General features: G+C 31.7%; 1 protein-coding gene across 1 annotated transcript; it reads left to right on the top strand.

Moving 5' to 3' along the window:
* Positions 1–13,528: 13,528 nt before the first annotated feature.
* On the top strand, positions 13,529–15,210 carry LOC113732461 (protein JINGUBANG-like). Its single transcript, XM_027258225.2, has one exon. It carries the CDS (start codon positions 13,600–13,602, stop codon positions 14,851–14,853), a length of 1,254 nt encoding a protein of 417 aa, XP_027114026.2. The 5' UTR covers positions 13,529–13,599; the 3' UTR covers positions 14,854–15,210.
* Positions 15,211–26,129: the final 10,919 nt, after the last annotated feature.

Below are 26,129 nucleotides of genomic sequence, written 5' to 3'. Positions count from 1 at the left end.
ATTCTTTAACTGAAAATCCTCTCAAGATCGTAAGCCAAAGGGTTATTAAACATGATCAGCTTGATACAAAGAGGACAAACTTCAAGAGGTGAAATGATAAAGGTAGCGCTATGTACTTGGTTCGATATTGTCATCAATTTCTCCTCTTAAGGATCATGATATCAAGACTTTAAACATTAAAGGCTGAACGAAGGAAGCATGAAGAGGATGAAGTCTTGTGTAGAAGCCACATTTTGGACACGCTCTTGGATGGGCTCTATGACATGTATGCTTCTATCAAATCACCAAGAGAAATTTATGTTGCGTTGGAGTATAAATATCCTACTCAAAAACAAGGTATGGCCAAATTTATTAAGAAATATTTTGATTTTCTTATTAATGAAGATTCTTCTGTCCTTGATCAATGCATGATCTACAAGTTTTGGTTTCTAAATTTAAAGATCTTGGTGTGTAGATTTTTGAGGCATTGCAAGTGGAGTGGAGCCAATTATAGTAAAGTTGCCACCAGTTAAAATGACTATCAAAAGAAATTGCTCCATATTACCCAAAAGGATGTTTGAATTTTTCAAAAAAGAGAAATTGATGTTGGTCCTAAGGTGAACTATGTGGATGAGAAGAAGAGGAACAACAACATTGGTGGAGAGCCTGAGAAGAGAAATCTTCTAAACAAAGTTAGTATACATCTAAGAAGGAGCAAAAGAAGGATAATGCTGAAACAAATCTTGTGAAATACAAAGATGTTGCTAAAATTGTTGCAATAGTACATGACATCTAGATTCAATTTGAGGGGTTGGTCATATGAGTTTGGTGCAATGGTGTATATTTACAATGGCATTTCTATATTCAAGATCCATGAAGATGTTCTTGATAGTTTTAAAATGATAATAAGCAATCATGACACTGCCAAGATTTATGGTAAAAGGATAGCAGACTTGCAATTCATATTTGGCAAAAAGCTAGTACACACTAATGTACTTCATGTTGTTGATATATGGAAAAATCTTATATCAGCTAATACGTTCAATAAGAATGGTTTTAGGGTTGTATTAGACTCTAATAAAATAATCTTGTCCAATCAATACATTTATAGGACAAGGTTTCTCTTGTAATGGGATGTTTAAAATGAGTATTAAGAAAAATATTAATTCTGCTTATATTGTTGAATCTTCTCGTTCCGTATGGCATAGTAAATTTAGACATGTTAATAATAAGAGACTACATTGTATATCTAATATAGAGTAATTGCCTATGATGGTAATGAAGAAAAGAAATGTGAAACATGCATATAAACCAAAGTGGCAAGATTATCTTTTTCTAAGGCTGAAAGAAATACTAGTTTACTTAAACTTGTGCATTTTGATGTGTATGAAGTAAATGGTTTTCTAACAAGAGGTAATAAGAAGTATTTCAAGTAGAAATAATAGAATTTTGAAAAACGTGGTTAATTCTATGTTATTATGTTTTGCTTTACCAAAAAAATTTGGGGCGAGGCTGCATGTACGTTCATAGTAGAACTCTTTCACTGAAAATAAATGTCTCTCCATATGAGGTACGGAAAAGGAAAAAGTCAAACTCAAGTTATTTTAGAGTTTGAAGGTGCATAACTTACTATAAGGTTTAGGATAACAAAGGAACTAAATTGGGGCCAAGGGCACATAAAAGTGTATCAATAAATTACATTGAAAATTCTAAATCCTATAGACTACTCAATATTGATCCTAATATAATTGAATAGTCAAGCAATGTGCAATTCTTTAAAAATAAGTTTTTCAAAGATTCTATGCCCAATGTGGATCCAAATAATGAACAATAACCACTCCAAAATGTTGATCCTTCTTAAATGATAAGAGTAAGGTGGTTGACACTTCTATTAAATCCACGAGAAGTCAAAGATAAAGAAAAGAAAAATATCTTTTTTCTAATTTCATATCTTCACAAGCAATTGTATTTTTGGTTGAAGGTTACAAAGAATTTTACAAAATAAGATATCAACCTTATTGAATTTGGAAAATGATCCCAAGACATTTAGTTTAGCTGTGGTAATAAGAGATTTTGCATTTCAAATAGGCTTGTCAATCGAGCAATTTGAGTTGGGTTTTCATAAATTCGGGTTTAGCTCATTTAATTTGTAACACTTTCGGATTTCAGGTTGTGAGTTTCTGATTGAAAAATGTGAAACTTATGCTTGACTCACAAAATAATTGGGTTTTGAGCTTTATTCAAGGTTAGTCCAAGTTCACTTATTACTCTTCAATTTTCTTAATATAATTACTATAATTATTATGTTGTAAAACTAATTTAACATTTACGGGACTACAATATTAAAATTATACATGAACAAGTAATAGTTTTTAAAAAAGTACATAAACCAAGAATTTTTCAACAATATTTACATCTAATTCGTTCAAAGTACATGAAAAATTGTAATAAAATATGCGGTCATCAACCAATATATCTTCAAAGGTTGGAACGTCTTCATAACCTTGTGCCTTGAATCCAAATGAAGTAAACAAATTGATTCAACTTAAAGTAAACAAATTGACTTAAGAAATGAAAAAAAAAATCAATGAGCAAGTTTAATTTAAAGTAAAACAACTAATTGGATACCCAACCCAATTCAATTAAAACTTAGTTTTCTCCTTTTCATTTACATTTTCCTCATAATTATATGTAGATGTTTTCAAGAAAAAGGATAAAAAAGTACCAAAAAAAAAGAACCCTAAACATATTTGTATATATTTAGTATTTAGTAATAATATATTTGGATATATAATTATATATAATATCAAAATATAAATACATATATCATTATATATATAGGTAATTAAAGGGTTGGATCTATATCAGGTTTGAGCCTAATGATGTCCAATCTCGACTCATATTTAATTTGGGTTTAAAAAAATCTTAGTCTGGCTCACTGAAAGGTTAGACTCATCGGTCTTTTTCTTGGGTCAAACGGGCCGAGCTCGAACTGGCTCGACCCATTGACGGGCCTAATTTCAAAGAGAAGCAATAATAAAATAGGCTCATTATTATCTAACAATACATAGGTTCTAGTTGATTAACCACAAGGTTTAAAATTAATTAGTTTTAAGTGGGTATTTAGAAAAAACATGCAACAAATGGATTTATTTTAACATTCAAAATTGGATTAGTGGCTAAAACTTCTGAACAAAGGGAAAAAAATAGACTATTTTGATACATATGCACCGGTTGCTACACTTACATCCATAACAGTACTGTTGTCATTACATTTAATGTACAATTAGCTTGTGCGCCATGTGGATGTGAATATGAAATTCTTAGATAGTATCTTAGATAAGAATACTTATATAGGAAGGACAACCAAAATATTTTGTTTTTCTTGAATATAAAAAGAAAGTCTATAAACTAGTTAACGCATTATATAGCTTAAAACAAGTATCGAAACAATGGCTGAGAAATTAGAATCTGTACTACTTACAAGTAGATTTAGATACAATAATTTTGATAAGTGTATTTATTTTAAATTCACATGATATAGTCATTTACAAAATATGCTCATTGTTGAACTAATATAAAAGGTGTAGAAGAAACAAAGAAGTATCTTTATTTAAAGTTTGAAATAAAGAACTTTGGAAAGATGAATACTATTTTGGGTATTAAAATTAAGAAATAATAGGGATCATTCCTTGTGTTAATTCCATTATGTTGATAAGATCCTGAACAGATATCAAATTTAAAAATTAAAGAAATAAGTAACACTTTTAATCCTAACTCGAAATTATATGAAAGTTCTAGTAATTCCATTGCTCAACTTAAAAATGCTATTGTAATTGGAAATTTAATATAATACAATGCATATGAAAAACAAGATATTTTGTATGCAGTTTATAACTTGTAAGATACATAAAGAATTTGGGATTGGGCCATTAGAAGTCCATTGGGAAAGTTCTTGGTTATTTTAATATGACTCAGAATTTAGAACTCCTTTGTAATAGATTTTCAGTCGTCCTTGAAGGTTACTTGGATGTTACTTAGTTCATTATTGTGAATGATAATTCTACATTGTGTAGATATTCATTTTTGGTGGTAATGCAATATCATGGACATCTAAGAAGTAAATAGTTATTGTCAATTCTATTATGAAAGCTAAATTTATTACTTTAGCTACAACATGTACATAGGCAGCATGGTTTAGAGATTTATTACTTGATGTTAAGTTGTGGCCTAAACCTATGTCGTTGGTCTCTTTATAGTGTGATGCTGAAATCACTATTTCTATAGTTGAATAAGTTATAGAATGGTAAATCTACACTTACTAATTTAAGAATGAGTATCTTAGACAACTTTTGAAAGATAATGTCATTACTATTGTATTTGTAATAATATACAATAATTATGCAGATCAATTAACTAAATCTTTACCAAAGAATTTAGTGAAATAAGGGATGGGATTGAAACCCTTCACTTAGAATCTCTAGCAGTAGGAATCCAAGAGAATATTGGGTGATCTTTAACCCCCACATTATTTTTGATGTGGCGGTTAATAACTAAGGTGGAGAGTCAAGTGTCTATTTTTTCTAACTTTTTCCGTTTTTTCTTCTTCCCCAAATGTAAATCATGAACGCCGAGTCCTCATCTATCTAGTTTAGTGAGCAAAGACAATGGACATCACCAACTAGCAATGTCATGAGCCACTCTTTTGAGATTCAAACATATATCTACACAAATTATCAAGCAAACCTCCATTTTAGTTTCAAAATTCAACTAAAACAATCAGTATATTGCAAATTTCAAACGCAATTAGAAGTTTACTAGGTTATGAGTGGCACCCCAACTAATGAATACCATCCATCATTTGTTTTGTAAGTCTCTCCTCCTTATTTGCAGATATATTCATTTTCTCCTTTGTCCCTTTCTTTTTTCTCATCTCATTTTGTATTGTAACTATCACTACAACTTTGGAGTTTTTTCCCAAAGCCTAAACCTAGTTCTTATTCAGAGAATGATTTGAAATATTATTTTTTTCCATCATTTCATCAACTTGTGACTCTAAACTTTTGCTAGACAACGAAGAGATAGAGATCAAAATTATAATTTTAAATTTTTATCAATCTGGATAGATATAGAGGTATAGATTGCATTGATTAAAGAAGACAAAAAGAAATAAAAAAAAAAAAGACTATTCAAAGTAGAGATTTGAGTAATCAAACATAGACACGTGACATCCAAATATTACTTATTTAACCACCACGTCAAAAATGATATGGTAGTCAATAACCACTTAATACTTTCTCATAGGAATTCTATCTTTCTTCTAGTACTACTACTAGATTAAATAGGTTTAAGAAGTAACAACAAATTGTTAATAAGTGATTGTGAGTGCTATTACTTATATGTACTAGTCCATCCTACTAGTGTATATAGTTATTAAGAGGTTGAGTATATATTTAATGTTTACTCTTAATAAAGTGTAAATTCTTTCATGGTGCTTTGCATTATAAAATTTTTGAGTAATTTCACCTATATGAGCATAAAAGTTGTATTGTTTCAAATAAAAGTTTGCATTTACTTTTGTACATGATCATGAATCTGTAATATAGCATATGACTGGTAAAAGTGCTAAAGTTCTTTGTGAATTGATCAATATTAGAATACCATATGTATGATATATCGGGTCTAATTTGCAAATCATATTTGACGGCCATTAGCCTCCTTGATTTGGTTAGACTTAGTAACATATTTACACTAATAGAAAAGTTTAGATTGAAGTATAATTTACTATATATATGCATAATAATTGATAGTGTTAGTTTGATATTTCATTACAAACTTAGTAAGGAATTGTTGGAATAATTAGTAATGAAATATATAGATGTATAAACAAGACTTAAAAATGTATAGATAAAATATGTAACATAAAATAAAAATGAGGCTTGAATTGTACAATATAAGACTTGAAAAAAGAAAATCAAAGGACCAACAAATTGCATGTCCAAAGATCTGAGGTTAAATCTTTGTGTAGACCAAGTTGAATCTAAAGCCGAATCATGTGGCATAACCTAATTAATTGATGAGATGGTGATTTTTAATTACAACGCAAAAACATTTTACAATCTCTTGCAATAAGTTTTCATAATATGACAGCTTTAGATAACCGTCTCATAGTCAACTCTTGAGCATCATGTAATTATTAGTAGAACAAAGCTGGTGAAACTGCAGCTTATGCTAGCAATCCATTATTATCGTTTAGAATCCCTCATATCTTCATTCTTTAGTTTAGGCGAACTAGAGTAAGATATTCCAAAATGAATTTGTACTCTAAAATAATTGTGTGGCACTCCATTTTTCTTCACATAATAATATGTTAGATCAGAAAAGTCTTCCTCTAATGAATTTGAGAAACGTTGGGTTTACATTAATCAGCAAAAAAGAAAGAATCTAAACAATGAGTTTAGAAATTGAATTCAAGTCCTAGACGAGGAATTTCTTTTTTGGGATATACTCGAAACAAGAACTAGATTGTGTAATGAATGACAATACTAAAAATGAATATTTTGCTAAAATGTACGATCCTTTCTTAAAGGGTGTATATCGTGGAAGAATCAAACCAATACTTTCACCTTCTAAAACTGTGATAGACAATTTAAGAACGCCATAAACTATTTCTAAGTTTTTTTTTTCTGAAACGATAGGAATATATTAATCAAAACATAACTATACACTTGTAGAGCAACGGTCCCAAGAAACTTTACAAAGGTTTCCGTGAAACTTTCCGTGACATCAACAATGACAGAAGCTGCTTGTGGGGGATATGAACCTTCAAATCTGACCAATTTTGACCAACCATGAGCTATTTTTTTCTAACATGAGCTATTTCTAAGTGCAAATATCACTTGCCTATTGAAACTAGGGGTAACTACGTTTGCCTCCTGGTGCTTTAGCCAAACTACTTTTGTTTTCGATTGGGCTCTTTCGCGTCCAAATACGTGTTGCTACAGTGATTTGTCTAAAGAAAGAGGTTGATACAAAGTAAGTGGCTCTCACGGTTGGCCCTCCACTTTTAAGCCCAAATTGGTTACCTAGACATGACTAGTATTACCGTGGGCCTATGCCATTTACGCTGGAGCAAGTGGACTGGCATTTTTTTATTTTTTCTTAACTTGGTGTGTGTATATCTGCTTTTTGAGGACGTTGGATATGTGCATATTGGACTCACCTTTTCCGTTTCGCATTGAGTAGCATTATTAGAAATTGGTGATATTCCGACCCAAACAAAAAAAGAAATTGATAATATTAATATTGTGCCATACTTTATTTTTTTTTAATTTGTTACCCCCTTTTTTAATTTCAGAATTTTTTTTGCAAACTAATTTCAGAATTGTTCTGACTCATTATATTTTTAGCACAGTACTCTTGCCATAAATACTATTTCAAAACACATATGCTTAGAAGCTCTACCTAATGATTCATGACTATAACACATAGGAAAAATTCTAGCTTTTTAATTAGTCAACCATCTAAAATGTTCTCCATAGAAAGCATTATCAATGAATATCTTTTTTTTTTTGAGTCTAAGAAGACTAGAATTTCATTGGGCCTACACAGCCAGGCTCTTCCAATATTTGACTAGGAAAAATTCATTATGACCAAGGTGGTCTAAATTCATAGGCTCGTATTTGGATAAATCCGGTACTCAAAGAACCAATAATCTAGATTATGCCACATCACTTGATTGATGGTGTGATACAATTTGAGCCATTGAATCGCGTCTACCCAAATTTTGGTCAATTCGTATCACACTTGATTAAGAAATTGTTAATGCCACTCTTTCCTTCCACCTGCCACGGGCAGTGTGGGGGCAGATTATGACATAAATATTGTAACTTTTGGTAACTTTTTCTTTTGTGGAATATAATACCTAATTATTAAAGGTTACATCCTTGGAAAAATAGAATAATTCATCTTTATTTCCTGTCTAATTTTCAATCTTTTCCAACCCAAAAGAAAAAAAAAATGGTACTGGTACTTAACTTTTTTGTATGGGCACATTGCTCTCCTCTTGATTTGTGCTGATTGCAAGGATAATCATTCGGTCACGCTTGTCTATAACTTTTGCCTAATGGAAATCAAATTTTACTCTTGGACAGAAATTTTAACCCAATAAAAATGAAATTGATGGAGTACATAAATCATACTTAGGACATTTCAGTTTTTCCATGATAAACTGTTTAATATAGGCAAAATTTTATAAATAGATCATTGAAAATGGAAGTGATAGATCATTTTTAATCTGCTTTTGCTCATGTTAAAAGTCTAATTGAAAAGAAATTGCCAAACTCATCTCAATTTTTGTATGGTTTCTCGTGGCAGGCTGAAATGAGGAAGGTTAAAACGATTATGCCAATGGAAATCCGTCTTCTTTCCAAATCCAGGCAAGACATGCCTATATATAACCCATCAAACCTCTAGGACAAAAAGGTGTATCTATTGATTAAAAAAGGGTATATATATTGATTAGAGCTGGCAATTTGTCCCAAGTCCCAATGGGCTACCCATGCCCAAATGAACTTTGGGCGGGATGGGTATTATAATTTGGTATTGGGTTTAAGTTGGGACACATCCCAACTATACCCATTAATAAATGGGAAAGGATGGGAAATACTTGGGTACCCATTGGGCTCAAATGGCAAGGGCTCCGTTTGGATTAGCTGTTTTTGGTAGGTGTTTTTGAAATATTTTATTGTAGCAGTGTATATGAAAAATTTTTACTATAAAATTTTTTTGAAATATTTGATATATTAATATGGATGGGATGTTTCTTGAGTTATTGTATATTACTGTAACATTGTATTTGAAAAACTTATTTTTTGAAAAAAAAGTCAATCCAAACGGAATCTTAGATTCAAAAATTATCTTTAACAATTTTTATAGTCATACCAGCGAATATAATCTAGTAGTCTTCCTAGTCATTATCCACAAGAATTTCCAGCATTTCAGTTAGTTTAGACCTGTCATCCTTGGACAATGATAAGGATAAATATTCAACATCCTAAGGACCTTGGCCATCTTGATATATGTTGGAATATGGTTGTATATCTATCTTTTCCTTTATTTGTTAATCCAATTTTTGGTGGGAATCTTGAGTATAAAGCACTTGCATGTTTATTTAATAAAACTAAAAGAAATTTAATAAATCAAAAATATTAAAATTATATAAAAATAAAAAATGAATTAAAGGAAAAAAAATATGTAGAAAATGGATTTGGGTATTGGGCGGGATCAATCTAAACCCATCCCAAAATGATCCCGCCCAAGTTAGTCCCAAAACACATATGGGTAAGGTTGGGCCCAAACCCATATGACTCGGTTCCATCTCAAACCCAAGCAAATCCCGCCCATCCCGCCCATTTTGCCACCTCTAATATTGATTAAGGATTAATCACCCTTGTCTCCCGGAGCCAAAACATAAACTTTTCAAAGTTCTACTATTAGTCTCAGCTCTCTGTTTTTAAAATTTTTTTGGCAGTGAAAAAGTGGGAAATAAGAAACGAAGCGAGGGGAGATTTGAACTCTAAACCTCTAAACCCTCAACTATCAAGTAATGTCTTCATTAGTTCATTTTGGAGGTAAATTATGCTCATCTAAGGAAGGTTACTATCACTGCCTGAGTAAATATTCATTTCTGGAGAAACCCCTGCATATTCGTACGTAGTTTCCATCATATAAAAGCTATATGGTCAACTTTACAAAAAGCCCTCGTTGACTATGGGTTTCTATCCCGAGCTCTCAGCAACCCGGCATAATTTCCTGAGGATCGGATCGGTGGGGCCCGCTTTCCTCGGGGTTGGGAGACTAGTCGGGTGTAGGTCCGGACACCCCCAACTGAAAAAAAAAAGACTATGGGTTTCTATTTACGATGGGAACAATGACTATTTACTATTTATTGGCTCAAATAGTTGTAAGTATTTCTATTATATAGATACATGACACATGTGATGCCCATTTGTAAATAAAAAGGTATTTTTTAAACTAAAATAAAATACTTAAGAAGTACTAGGATATGAATTTCAATAATAAGTATTTTGTTCTGTCTAATATTATGGATTTGATAACTCACTTCGTTAGGATTTTTGAAATCTTCTATAGTTCTATTGATGGCAAAAAATTTATAGCGAACATGATTTCATTTGACTAATTTATGAATTAGACTCGAGAATTAAAAATTTATCCTGCTATTGACATAACTTGATATGTAACTTCAAAATAATATTATTAATTTGAGAATATTTGATTGTACTATTTGGCCCTAGTTTTGTGAAGAGAATGTGAACAAATTGTATAATGTCAATAATAAAAACAAATAATCAGTATTTTTTTTTGTAAGTGAGAGATTTTAAATTATCCTCCCACCTCTGACCCTCCAAGTCAGTTTTCAGTTTGTTTTACTGCATATTTTCTAGACAGAATAAGTACTACACTAGTTTACACTGTTAGGCAATAGTTTGGCTGCCACTTCAAAAGGGAAAAAAAAAAACATTTTCTATAATTATCTTTTTTTTTTGCATTGGAACTTGATGCTTGTCCTCTTTTCTTTTTTCTTTTTTATTGTGTGTGTGTGTGTGAGAAACTTGTCTCTTTTTTCTATATATATATATACGTATATATATGTATAATTGGTTGATATAAAACTAGGTCTCAATTTAAGATTGGCTTTGCCTTAAAGTCCAAAGCTTTTTTTTTTAATATATTTTATTTTTCTCTAAAACCCCTTCCCCTCCCCTAGTCCATCCCAACTCCAAACGTGGTAGCCAAGGTCAATCCCTAGTCTGCTAGGCGGGAGTTCAATTAATTGATAATGATTAGAGGTGGCAAATCAACCCACTTAATTAAATTTACCCATACCCGCCCATGAATAGATGGATATGGGTATCTTAAATTTTTGTATATGGGTATAAATGGGTTACCCAATAATACCCATTTATTAAATGGGTATTATTGGGTAACCCATCAAACCCAATTAACCCATTTAGAATTCTCTTCCCCCCAAGTCTCTTCTTTTCCCCCACCCATTTTTTTTTCAAATTTTTCATTTTGTCATGATGTTAACTACTTTTTTTTCATTATTATTATTATTATTATTTGTTGGTTTTATCTTATTATTTTATTTTCTCTTAGTTTGTTAACTTGCTCATTTTTCAGCATTACTCATTTATGATAAATTTTAGCCTATTTTCTTATCTTTCTAAAATGAAATTTTAAATTTATATATGAAAAAATGTTAGGGGTTCAAAATTTTTGGATTAAGTTTTTATATTAATTTTTATAGTACTTAGTTCAAATTTTTATATTCTTATTATTCAATTATTAAATAATAGGTAATTTTGTGACATAGAGTATAAATGAAAAAAAATTGGTAATTAAGTTTATTGAACATTATAAATAAATATTTAAAACTAATGATGGGTGCAAAGAGTGGTATAAATTGATAACTTAGTTTGCAAAAATGAATTTAAATGAGTTTACAAAAAGTTAAAATAAATGGGTTATAAATGGGTAATTGGGTTACCCAATTCATTTTTTGACTTACCCATTTATACCAATCTAATTAAATGGGTATAAATGAGTTGACTCACTTATATCCATTACCCATTTTACCCAACCCAAACCCGCCCAAGTCACCCATTTTGACACCTCTAAATTAATGATCCCCACAGCTAGTGGTTTAAAATCCAAAGTTTGTTCGTTTGTTCCATTTTTTTGTTCAAACAAATTGGTTATTTTTTTTTATTGGCTAGGCACTTTTTATATTGAAATAGAAAGAAACAAAAATGCCAATACTAACTTCAAACATTTTTAGGGTTTATCAACTTAAACCATGTAAATTAAGACAAGTAATCTCCTTGGCCTTAGAGGTTAGGGAGATGGGTCCCTCGGAAGCCTTCACTTTTTTCGTATGAATGAGCAGTTAAGTTCATTTTGTGAACCCGTCAAAAGTAGCCGTTGCACCTCCCCCACCCCACCTCCCAACATTTAATTATGCCAAAAATCTTTCCAGCAAGAAATCCGTGTTAGAATGCCCTCAGCAGCTCTCTTTTTCCCAACTCCGCTCCTGTGTCTCTGGCTCTCTGCTTTCAGTCTCTATCAATCTCTTTAGTATATTAATATGGTTTTTTTTATTCTAGACACAGCTTACAAGGTGAATTTCGTGTTATTTTGTCTATAAAAATTTAAAATTTTCTACAATTTGAGGATGAATAATAATGTAAAAAATTTTATAGTGAATTCATCTCTCATTTTTGTTGTGTTTATTTAGGAGACAAAGTAAAAAAAAAAAACCATGTTAATTTGTCTCGTTTATTCTATGATCTCAAGCACAAGATATAAAGTAGGACGTTGGTATTTCTTTCTACTTGTATAACTTTTTTTCATACAATTAAATTACATTTATGTGGTGTGTGGTAATTTTAACATCTCAGTAGTTTAACTTCTCTTCTTTTTTTTTTTTTAAGTTTTTTATCTTGTATAATGGCGCGTAATAAAGAAAACATTCTAGCATATACACTTCTGTACGCAAAAATGTAGAATGATGGTGCATTACCACTCTTAGAAGATATATACATTGGCTCCACCTCTCATATTTTAAATCTTAGACAATTCTTTCTAGGAAGTGATATTTGCACTCGCAAATTATTTTCTTGTATTCCTTGAACGCATATTATTTAGTGAGTGAATTGGAGTATAAGAGACTAAAGCTCTGTTGATAATCTAATTCATTGCTGAAATTTAATAGATTCAAATCTTAACATGTTCAGACTATTTAATAAAAAAAATTAAACATTTGAATTAATTAAGTGGTACTGAATTTTCTAGACAAAATTTGTCTCCCAAAATTAAATGATAAGCTATTCACTTATCAATCAATGTGATATGCATTCAAATGTATTAAATTTAGTACTTAACAATTCAATAATTTAATGGATTCAAACTTTAGATTTCAGACTTCAGTTTTTCAAACGTATCCTAAAATGGGAGTGTGAATAACAATTTCCTTCTTTCTGGTTAATTAATGATTAAAAAAATCCTTAAAAATTTCTCTAGGTCTCTTGGTCTGCCATTATATCATTCATGTTTAGTCAATGTTAATAACATTAGCACACAATTAATAACAATCTTGAGAATAAGTTTTTTCAGCACTAAATTCTTTAATACCCCACTATGGTATCCTAAAATTGACCAGATTAACACTCAAATATATTTGTAAAACAATATTTTAACACACAAATATATGTCTGAGAAAAGTAGTATATTATAAAATATTAATCAATTAAAATAATATTGCATAACGGATAAATTACCAAATCTTGACTCTTGTTAAAAACTTCAAGTTGAATTTGGAAATACCTAAATGTGATAGGTTCGGGTTTGTTATACCACCAAAACTTTTCAATTTTTTAAAGCAAAACCTTGCTCCAACGTCTCTCTTTATATGCATTGCTTTCTCTCTCTCTCTCTCTCTCTCTGTTCACCCAATTCTTCTGATACAGCCTTCTTTGTCTGCCTGTCTTTTCGTCTCTTTTTTCAAGATTTTAGACACAACCCTTTATTCGATTTAGCATGAAAGCGCTGTTTAATTCCATGGATCCTTCTATATTGCAGACAAAACCATCAACCCCATTGTTATATGCTGCCACAAGCAGCAGTTGCACCAGTAGTGAAACTGATGAAAGCCCCGCGACATCAGACAGGTTTGAGTTTCAAAATCTTAAGTTCAAGATTCCTAGCAATCCCACCGCTGGTTTTTATTCGTATAAATCATTGGCTGTTCTTTCAGGCCACATTGGATCAGTCTCTTGCTTAGCCTTGTGTGGAGAATTCATCCTCAGTGGTTCACAAGGCAAGGATATTATAGTCTGGCAACAGCCTGATTTAAGGCAATTTACGAAGTTTGGACAAGGCGATGGGTCAGTTAAGGCCCTTGCTAGTATTGGGAACAAGGTCTTTACTGCGCATCAAGATAGTAGAATTAGAGTTTGGAAAGTTTCAAGAAGCTCTGAGAATATATTTAGGCTTGTTGATACTCTTCCTACTACTAAGGACTACTTGGGGAAGTTCATGAAGCAGAGTAATTATGTTCAAATTAGGCGGCATCACAAGCGATTATGGATTGAGCATGCCGATAGTATTTCTTGCTTGGCAGTGCATAATGGGCTAATATATTCTGGTTCATGGGATAAGACTCTTAAAGTTTGGAGGATATCAGATTTCAAGTGTTTGGAATCAATTAAAGCTCATGACGATGCGATAAACGGATTGGTTTCGAGCAAGAGAATCATATATTCAGCATCTGCAGATGGGAAAATCAAGGCTTGGGAAAAGGAAGGAAAGAGCACACATTCACTTAAAGGGATTTTGGAGGGCCATAAAGATGTTTCAGTGAATTCTGTGGCTGTATCTGAAGATGGAAGCTTGGTTTATGGAGGTGGCTCGGATGGATATGTATTAGGGTGGTTGGGAAACAAACTTTTTGATAGTTGGAGGGTCATTTGTGAGGTGAAAGCACATGAGATGGCTGTTTTGTGTATGTGTTTAATGGGAGAATTTCTGTGTTGTGGATCAGCAGATAGAAGTATTAGCATTTGGAAAAGAGAGATTAATGGAGGATTATTCAGATTTGGGGTCATTAAAGGCCATGAAGGTCCAGTCAAGTGTTTGCAGGCATCACCAAGATGTGTGGGAGGTGGATTCATGCTCTATAGCGGAAGCCTTGACAAAAGTCTCAGAGTTTGGTGGATTCCCAAGTCCTCTGGTGGAACAGAGGACACATCTCCTATTCAAAGAGCAGGAAACATCTCTCCATTCTCGTTTTAAAAAGTATCTGAGGTCTCAGTATTGAAGAGGCACTGAACTCTTTTTGTTTCAGTGTTCAGTTTTGTTTTCTGTTTCGTCAATATTTATATCATGTATAGTTAAAGTTTTTTTCGGGTGTGCATAGAAGAGAGGAAAAATAGAAGCCTCTATACTTCTGAAGTTTGTTTTCGACATTTTGGAATTCTGGTTTTGCGGATTACTTTGTTTAGTGCTCAATGGTTTTCTGTACTAAAACATAGGACACGGGAGATATGTGAGGGTAGATTGTGGTTTTCTTGAGATTCTTGTCATACAGGTTAAAAGTGTAATCTGGTTGTAACTAGTAGGTCTCCAAGTGATTTGAAATTTCTTGATTCAGTAGTCTTTTCTGGAAATTCTGCAAACTAAACTCATCTAAAAAATCATCTGTACTTGCTTTTTCTTTCTATAGTGGATCTACTTTACATACAGTCGTTAAAAAAAAAAAACTCAATTGATAAGTCAAGATTGGTAGGATTTTATGAGCTTCTGCATAAAGTTGGGGAACAATCTTGACGAAGTACTGTACGGATTTCTTGAAAATCACAGCTAATATGCTGTACATTATTGTGACAATTCCACTATGTTGCAAATGACATCTCTATGCCTTTTTGGGGCAAAAGTTAAAGATAAACTTGTCCAGTTCTTGGACGAACTCAAGAAAAGATGGAAATGAGCTAGTGCAAAGCAAGTGGCGCCCCACCATTGTTAGGCATTTCGAGTTAGATATTCTTAATTCTTGATTATTGATCTAAAACAGAGTTTATCTCCTTTATTTCTAGTTATTGTTCTTAACAAGGGTCCATCTTTAGACTTATAATATAAAAGCCAAATTAGCTGAAGTATAGAAGATAGCAGTTATGGACAAAAGATATGAAGAAAATGGGGTTACTGATCAATACAAATGCTTGAGCCCTAGTGGTTCAAGATATTGTATATCTATGATAAAGTTTTCTTTTTAACTTAGCCAATGGAGTATGCCTGTGGCTTCAATCTAGATTTGCACTTCTTAAAAAGCCAACTTGGTTTCCACGTCTGAATTAAAGATTTTTCACAAAATATCTGCATACCATTTTGCAAAGAAAATGAGTAGTAGAAGCAGATGAAGCAATTTGTGCTTTCAGTTTCTTGGCTATTTCGACTTTCACTGTTTGACAACCAATCTAGCAGTTGCCTGAAGTTTTTGCTTGTCAAAATTGGATGCTTCTCATTAAGTAAGTTATTCTTCAAATTCGGGTTATAGAAGAACTTCTTGCAGTGGAAAGCTCAGAAGGTAACATGTTAGTCAGGCATGAGGCTGCTATCTCTTCCTGCAATTTAGCCTAACATTAAAGCTATTCCAGTTTTACTTGGATAATGTTCCAGAAGCTGCTTGCTTAAGAAGAACATCAAACCGCTAATCAAACCAAAATTTCCATGATATTGCTTCCTGTTGGAGCATTAGAAAACCAGCTGCCTCCTTCCCTGGACCATCTGCTCTGCCACCGAAGTTTCTTTTTCTAATGAGAAAATCTTACCACCGTCCTTTGGAAAAAGGGTACTGTTCTTTGATTCATCTAGAAGAAAGAATAACTTATGAGAAAAGAAACATGTATAAGTATGAAAAGGGTGTAGTCTTTGACCAATTCATACTGCATTTCTGGAGATTAGCCTAACTAGAGATTGTTTGCTTGTTTGCACCAGTGTGAGCAAGTTTTCTGTCTGAAAAACGCCAACCACCATTCCAAATTGAATTCAATGCCAAGGAACTTGGAAAAAAGAAATGGCAATTTCATTCAACATTTCTCTCAATACTTTTTAACAACTTTGAGGGTACCACTATGAATTCAAAACTACCATGGAAAAGCACTTTAGGTTGGGAAGGGAAACATTGCTTTCATTAAATAATTTGTGACAGTCCTCTTTAGTGTGTAATAATACATCTTAAGTCATCCTAAGTGTGCGCTTGATGAGGTTAAATATTACAATGACAAGAGTGGAAACAAACAATAGATTCAGCCAATATCTGCCTAAACATGTCAGGAGAAAAGGAAAAAGACACAAATAAACAACAAATAGCTCCATCTGTTTGACTTGCGAGGAAAAATGCTTTAAGAACATTATTGTTTAGGGAAAATGATCGGTTTCATCCTTTACATTTCACAAAAATTTTCTTTTCGTCCCTCACTTTTAAAATGAAGCAATTTCATCCTTGACATTTAAAAACTGAAATTATTACATCCTTGAACCCAAATTTCAATTTGAATCAAACTACCAATCAACCTGATTACAAATTTTGGGGGTGTAATTGGTAGATCACTTGGTTAACTCAACTTGATATTTATGTGAAATTTAATGAACCTAAAAAGAAAAAAGAAAAAATTATAACATTAAAAAGAAAGATTAATCTTTTCTACATTATCATTGTATACACTGACAGTTTTATGTACTGCCATATCATTTTAATTTTAATTTAAACACCAAATTTTATATTTATGATACACATGTAGATTCGCAAGCGGATATACTAACGGTGCATGAAAAGATTTATCAAAAAAAAAACTCTACTATTTCAAGACAAAAAATGGCCTTTTATGTTATAATTTTTATTTTTTTGGTTTAATAAATGTCATGTGAATATGATGAAGTTGACCGAATGATCTATCAATTCTATTTTCAAAATTTATTACTGGGTTATTGAATGGTTTGATTCATATTGAAAATTAGGTTCAAGGATGTAATAGATTTAATTTTTAAATGTCAGGGATGAATTTGCTTCATTTTAAAAGTGAGGGACGAAAAGAATATTTTTGCGAAATGTGAGGGATGAAATAGGTCATTTTCCCTATTGTTTAATATAGCAAGATTCAATAAAATTCCATAATTTTGCGCTTGTTGATCTAGTTTTATACAGTTTTCACAAAAGTCCAACGAAATAAGATTTTTCTGTTTCTGATGCAGGTTCACAGTATCTGTGGTAAAGAAGGAACGAATTTTGCAGCTTGATCGAGTTCTTTTCTGTTTTAGAAGGAATGCGAATATGTTTTTTTCTATCTATATAATGGTTCTTTTGAATTCATACTCTCGTTTGTACAAAGTTCTGTTACCAAAAGGTGCTGTAAGCCTTTCTGAAATATTTTGCAAGTTTTTTGCAAGTTTTCACTCTGAAGCAATTAACAACTGCATCAATCTCTGCCCATACAGAAATCTTCGTCCAGTCTCTGATGGTTCAATCACCTCATGATCTTGAAATATGGGAAGAAGATAACCATTTAGCATTTCCAGCATCATTTTTAAGTGAGGACCACTGAAGCATATAAGCAAGGAAATGAAATGATAGAAGTTCCAAAAGTAGCTTACTTGACCATCCTTGGTAAGTATGGCATATGTACTTTTAGGCCCTATATCAAAACGTAAGATAGAATTTCATGTACTTAGTGGCTGCAATTATTAATGCTTGCCAAAAAGAATGAAGGTTTACACTATACTATTTTATCCAAATTGAGTTTGTTGCTGTCTGTCGGCTGGAAACTGATCTTGCACATGGAAAAAAGAGACTAATGCACGATATGCATTCATGGACAACAGAGAAGGATTATAGGCTAATGATCTTAAACATTAAACTCACTTCATGTTGATCATTAAACCATGCTTTATGCCAACATCATGTCTAAAAAAATAGATCAATTATTGACTACAATAGGGGTACTCAGATTTGGTTCTTGTTGACTTTAATGTGGTCCAAGAAGTTTCCAGAATTATAAACTGTCCTTGTTTGATTTTTTTTTTTTTAATTCTAATTTACCGCTCTGTTATAGAACTGCTGAACTTAAAGGCTTTTGTAGGAGAAGGTAGTCAAAATGTACGCTTCTTGCTTTTCCTGTATCCCGTATAGTTTAGACCATTCATCATAAAATCCGAAGGATCATAAAAAATGGACTTCAATTGCTATACAAAATTTGGAAAAAATAAAATTAGAAGACCACTCTAGTGTCAAGGACCTAAAAGGTTAAAACTGGCTTTGACCAAAGCTGCAAATGAATCGAACCGCTAGCGAGCCGAGCTCGAGTTATTAAGCTCGTTAGCTCGCGAGGGTATATATATATATATATATATATATATATATATATATATATATATATTATTTTAATAGTAAAATTACATATATAGCCTTAATATTTATTATTTATTAAGAAAAAAATATTATTTTATTTATTTTTTTAAAATAAAATAATTATTTTTATTTTTTCGAACTCGAGTTTAAGTTTTAAATTGTCAGCTCGTCGAACTCGAGCTCGAATTCGAGTTCAATAAAACTAAGTCAAGGCTCGGCTCCATTAGACCAAAACTCGACTCGACTCGATTCGTTTGCAGCCCTAACTCTGACACAACGCACCCTGCAGCTTATGCATGAAATTAAAATATTCTTTATAGCCCATATAAGATAAAACTGAGGATACTCTTGATTAGCATTTCACTGCTACAGAAGAGAAGTATATAGTGTAGGATGACAAAATTTATGATCAGCTCATTTTAATACCCTCAAAATGTCTAAGCACTTTCATTTCCAAAGAATAAAACAAGGGGATGATTATTGTAACTCTATTCAGTGGACATATTGCTACGTTGGTTTCTAAGGTTTTCCTCTTTTTTTTTTTTCACTAAAATGTCTGTTTCCCCGAAGATCATTCCAATTGCATAAGTTAACACACTGCTATTCAAATTAACAAGTGGCAAACTGACCTAAAGCCAATCCCCATATATAAAAGCGATTAAGTAAAGAATCATGAAAAATTCTATTCCACTTTCATTGGATTCATAAGAATTTTTTATGTTCACAAATAGCATAGCTGCCATGATACTGGTCAAACAATGCAAACTGCAACAGACCTGGCTAAGTTGAAAGCAGTCAACTTTAAGACAAAGCCATATGCAAAATCAGTTGGAAGAAAACGACTCATCTTCTTCTGCATATCCATAACAATGTCAGGGGTGTCTTACATCAAGTACATTAGGCCACATTCAGCATAGTTTTGGCAATATAATGCAGTCACTACCTTCATTTCTTAAAATAGACCTTCTGAGTTTCACTACTGTTGGCAACATAATGTAATCACTAGTTCACTACTTTGTCTAGATTTGATTATAGTTCAGGAAAATAACGTTGGAGCTGATATGAACCTTGGCCCTTCTTGTTCTTAATGCAGTTATATAGCAAGTTTAAGTAAAACTTTGAGCTTGAGGTCCTTCTAATTTTTTATAAATGTTATGGGAAAAGAGAAGATTTTGTTTCTTCATACCAGAAGAAATTTTTTTGGACAATTACATCCAACTTACAAACTCTACCAGCCCCCCTCCCCCCAACAGAAACAAAAGGGATAAGCCTCCCAATCCATTCTTTTCTAGCACGAGAGTGGACCAGAAGACCTTAAAGTGGAGGTATAGTTCCTGAATTCATCTCAAAGGATGGAATGCTTGTATTGAAAACCATGTCTAACATGTACCAAATATGTGTGAATTTAAGTGTATGTGTGTGTGTTCCTTCGTGACATTTTTTTTTTAATTCTGCCTTTGTGTCAGTTTTCAAGTTAAAAAGAAATCAACCACTCTTTGCCTTTGACCCGAAGCTTTTGGAGGGAGGGAGAGGGACAATCCACAGTATGGAAACATAAGAAAGGATGCCGCCATTCAGGATATTCAATATTGTCAAAATTCTCTCACAAACTTTGCGGGACCATTAGGAATTAGAAATCGAGTTTACCAGTCTAACTGATAAGAACATATGAATAAAGTATGTTAAAATTTCACTAGGTATCATATGGTCTAATCACTGATGCATTAACATTTATTCCTATGTTCAAGTTGTAATTTTGACAAATCATAGCCTTGGTCGTGATTAGGACTTTTATTGATTTGGAAATTTCAATATTCTTTTCTGGTTGTTTGACAAATGAGGCAGCCCATAAATTGACCAAAGGTGTTCCATCTTTCTGTAGAAAATTTACTTTGAAGGCAACCAATTAAAAAAAAGTACATAACTTAATGTCAAAAATTACTGATCTAAAATGATAACATTATCATCAAGTCTCTATTTCACTTTGGGCAATATTAACAAACTAGTGCAAGGTTTTCCTTGCTGCTGGAAAGAGATACATAGTGTTATTTGTAAGGGGGAGTTACAGCACATATGGGAATTAACAAATGGAAAGCATGATGCACCATTATTAAGCAACTAGAATTTGATGTTCTTTAACTCTTGAATAATATGTCCTACAAATAATTTATGTTTCTAGTCAGTGGTTTCACCTATTCTAATGATGTCTGCATGAGAGGCCATCCTTAAACTAGTACTATACATATTAACTTAGTTCAATTATATCAAAACAATAGCTATTGACAAACATATGCAGAAAAAAAGGGTTGCTGCTGAACCCAACTCATTATATAAATGTTACACAGTATGCCTTGTGCCCCAGGGCTTCAAGATTCAATCTTTTATGGGAAAAAAATATCCCTCTTTCAAACTGGCCAATCGAGGCTGTCTCTGGCTCCATTCTCGCTTTATAGCATTTGGTAAGCCAACTTGATTTCCACTCATAAAAACTTTTGCCTAAAGAAATACAAGTCTCCTGTCTAAAATTCGTTTCTCTGTGCAAAGAAATAGCTATTCATGTGGAAGAAAGACTTCTTTTGTGGCAGTAACAAGGAGCCTAAAGTGGAAGCTTCTTTGTTTTCAGTTTAAAATAGATATTCTAGCCTAAGAGCTAGTCCCGTGATCTTTACTAGATTGCAGTTGTTTAGATAAACTAGGACAATGTTCAGAGAAGCTGCAGGTATTATAGATAAAAGCAAATCCATTGGTAATAATTTTTGCTTTTTACTGCTTCCTGTTGCAGCATAAGAAGACCAGTTCCTTCAACACTTGGAACTTCCCCTATGCAACCTTAGTTTCTTATTCCTGATGATCTGCACCGCCCTTTGACAAACACACACACACATATATAATAAGAAGTTGTTCCTTGATTCATCTAGAAGAAAGCAAAGTTCACAAAAAGAAGAAACAGATTTAGGTATGAAAAAAAGTTGCTTTTAACCAAACCATTCAGTAATTGTTAGAATAATACAGTGGAGAATAGCCTAACTACGGGTTGTATGCGCGTCTAACCAAGATCCTGCTTCTGTTCTTTCAAGAGAATAAATCAACCATCATTTAAAAATTGAATTCAATTCCAAGGTACTTGGAAAAAGAAAAAGGGACTATAAATGCAGCACATAAAAGGGATAGTTTCATCTTATATCTCACAATTCTTTTTGCCAACTCAGAAGGGATCATCATGAATTTAAACCTCTTTGAAGAAGAGTACTTTTGGTTTTGGATGAAGGATTAAGTTTCATTTCATTACAATATGCTATAATATGTTCCTACTCATGTGACATGAATACTTAAGTCATGGTTCATGAACATTGTAGAGATACGCAACTTGGCTGCAGATTTTTTAGCACTAGAACAAATGAAAGTAGTTCTTGAATAAATCTAGTTGTTAAAGCAGTTCCACATTTGTTGTCTTTGACAAATTCAAGCTTATTTGAGTTCTAAATATCATATTGAGATTTGTCACGAGAAATTTGTGTAGTATTTTGAGATTTGTTAGGAAAAATTTATGCAGACATGTTTCTTGCACTCTCAATAAATAGAGACTTGTTCAATGACAAATGCAAACTCATTTTCCAGCCCTTAATACAAGTTTTAATATACTTGTTTATACTCTTTTTTCTAACAAAGTGGTATTCAAAGAGCTAAGTCTTAAAGCCCTGTGTCTTTTTTGAGAGTGAGTGAATCTAATAAGGATCTCTTCTCAGTTTAAATCTAAACACTTGAACCTTCATATCCAAAATGCTCGAAAATAACTTTGTCCCACCCTCCAAATTTTACAAGTGGCAACTACCAAATTTGTATTGTCAAGATGAGATTCTATTTGGTGGCTAGTGATCTTTAGGATACTAGTAATAGTTCACATGCTTTGCACGTGATTATAATATTCTAAAATGTATTATTTTTTAGATACTAAAAGTTTTTTGTGAAATTTTGATCATCAATATCATAATATAGTATTTTTATGTTATTTATTTTCCTTAGCCAGTTACTTTTAAAAATTTTATTAAATGGAAAGAGGCAAAAGCATTCCAATGTAGTTAACATGTCTCTTAGGATTAAATTTGGAATCATGAATCAAACATTTTTTGATTTATAGCTTGAACTCTAACATATCAAATATTGATAATATCATGTTTTACCAAAATTATCGTATATTCATGATTTTATTACATAAACCATAATTGTTACAATATTTTTTTATAAACAAAGAATATAATTAAGCTAGAAAAATAAACATACATGTATTTTGAATTCTCTGTATTCTTTTTAATGCTATTTTTATCAATGATGGAGTATAAATGATCCACCATGTAGAGTTTTTTTTTTTTTTTTTGGCTTGTGCATTCTAACACTTGAAATTTCATATATAGAGATAGTTGGGTGTTTTCCATTTTTCTTTTCTTTTAATCATATTTTTTAGCACAATCCAATGCAAAGAAAGTCTACTTTTTTCATATGAGCACGATATTTTTGGTTTCAGTATCAGTGTTGTTGATGATCATGGAATTGGAATGAGAATTGCGGTTAATTAACAATTTTAATATCAATTTTTAGTAAATTGCAGTGTCTTATCTTTTCAATTGCCAATTTTTAATCCATAATGGCTACCATTATTGTCAATTATTGGAATGCACTAAATCTGTCTAATTAAATTGTCAAAATAAATAAAATTTACTTAATTTTAAAGCTTTTCACTTCATAACCACTATCATTATTCACTAATATTGCAATACAATAAATATATGTCATCATTAGAAAAATAAGGGTATTTTGGGCATCATTGAAAGTAATTTGGATATCATTCTTCATTTTAAGTTTACTCTTATTGTAATTCTTATTTTATCACTGGAAATGACTTCGACAGGGATTGATAGATAGATTTTGTTTGATCAAACCAATACAAATAAAGCATTACTATATTGTTGCCAATAACAACGTTTGTCTTTCCCTAGATATAAGTGATTTGGATGTTGCCTTTAGTAATATTTGAATTGTATTTCTAGCATTTTAATTCATTTGTTATTCAACTTATGTCATTTTATGAAAGGTTTTCAGTTTTTTTTATTTTGAGGAATTGCTATTAATGATAATAATGGTTTTGTATGGTGGTTTTTCATATTTTCTTTTTTCCAATGTAATATTGCTATTTCAATTATAAAGGTGTCATAAATTTTTGTATATTGAAATTCCATTGGATGCCATATGAAAAATTCTTCTCCTTCTGAATTGGATATGTACAACTTATATAATTCATTCAAGAAATGCTTCTCAAATGATTATATTTCTCAAATCATTTCACTATTTATAACCTTAAGGAGCTGTTTCTATCTAAATCAATATGGTCTAATGCAATATAATAACCTTAACAATCAAACATTATTTTCTTCTAAACCATCCACAATTAAGATTATATGAAACTTTAACCACAAATTAAGAAAGGCATAATTGAAATATAAAAAATTAAGATCACAACCGTGCTTACACTTGTACTCCGAAATATCAAGACTCATGATACTTTTATATAGAGTACAGATGGAGGCGACACACCTTGTTCCAATATTGCTAAATAATCAACGATTATAAAGATAAGATCTCATAGAGATACTGTCAAAAAGAGATCGAAAGCCATGATAGATACCCACTTGCAATTTTAGATCCAATATTCACAAAAATCATGGCTTGTAAAACGGCAAAAGAAGCTTGAGATGCTCTTAAAGAAACTTTCCAAGACAATGACAAAGCAAGACAAATACAAATCTTGAATATTATGAGAGAATTTGAGGCAAGCATTTAGAAAGTGAATGTACTTAAGAGTACATTCATTTCAGGTTTGAATGTGTTATAACTCAATGTATTGGATGTCAATTAATCGTTGGATGCACTTTGGACCTATTTCTATCTAGTTAGTGCTAAATTCGCTAGTTTCTTTGATCCCATTTTATGTTCCTTTTCTCTTTGCTTTCAATAGCTCGATCTGTACAGAACCTTCCTCAAAACTAATTTATGGAAAGGAGAAACGATCCCAACACTAAGAGCAGATAAGGTGGACAACACCAGATGGCATCTCTAACTTCTCGCTCTTATGTATTTTCCAATTTCAACGGCGAATTTTAACTTGGACTCATTGATTATAAATTTGAATGTAATGTAATTAAGGGCCCGTTTGAAATTGCAATAGTTTATTAAAAAGTATTTCATCTAATAGAGTTTTTAATAAAAGCACTTGTTAAGTGCTTAAGTACTTTTAAGTATATTGTTTGGGCATATAATTTAATAAGTACTTATTGTATTCGATAATATGTAATTTAAAAATTTTTAAATTCATTTATCTCTTTATTTAGTTCATAATATAGAATAAAATAATTAAATTTAATATTTTATTTTGTACAACACAAAATCTATTCTAAAATCATTAAATTTTAGTTTTTTGCTAAAAGTATTTTTAATATCAAAAGTTCCACTTCTAATTTTACGAAATGATATTCACAAAAGCCTCAAAAATACTTTTAGCACTTAAAAATGTTTTTTTTTTTTAAATCATAACCACCACAACTCTAAATGGACCTTAAATGAGACAAATTTTTGGGCTTAATCTATTTGCAGACCCAATAATTGATTACTTTTAACAGATCTAGCCAAAAGGCCCAACTCCAAAAAAGAGTAAAAAGATGACCTGAACAACCCCCCCCCCCCCCCCCCCCCCCCCCCCCCACCACAAAAAACAACAAAAAAAAAATAAAATGGCAAGGTATTCCATTTGATTAGTACATGAAATAATTTCAACTCAGCTGCGGAAAAAAATTGTTTCTTCTCAAAAAACCAGCAAATGTTTCTCAAGCATGCATATAGAACTGGTATATGTTTCCATTGTGACCCAATCACTGTGGGATATTCGATGATGACCAGTCTTTATTATACTTGAAGATATCATGGTAGCATATCACTTATTTCATGTTCAAAAGGAAGCTACATGGTAAGTGACTATTTTGTGCTATATTGGAATCATATTTTATGTTAATTTTAATTCCTTTTGTAGTATTATAAGAAAAAAATGGTTCATTTAATTAGAATTGGTTCTAAATGCTACTTAATGTTTAAATAAGATTTTTGTCCCTTTTACTTG

The sequence above is a fragment of the Coffea arabica genome, chromosome 2e (assembly GCF_036785885.1).
Source record: "Coffea arabica cultivar ET-39 chromosome 2e, Coffea Arabica ET-39 HiFi, whole genome shotgun sequence".
In the NCBI taxonomy this organism is placed as follows: Eukaryota; Viridiplantae; Streptophyta; class Magnoliopsida; order Gentianales; family Rubiaceae; genus Coffea; species Coffea arabica.
This window is presented reverse-complemented; position numbering and strand designations above follow the sequence as displayed.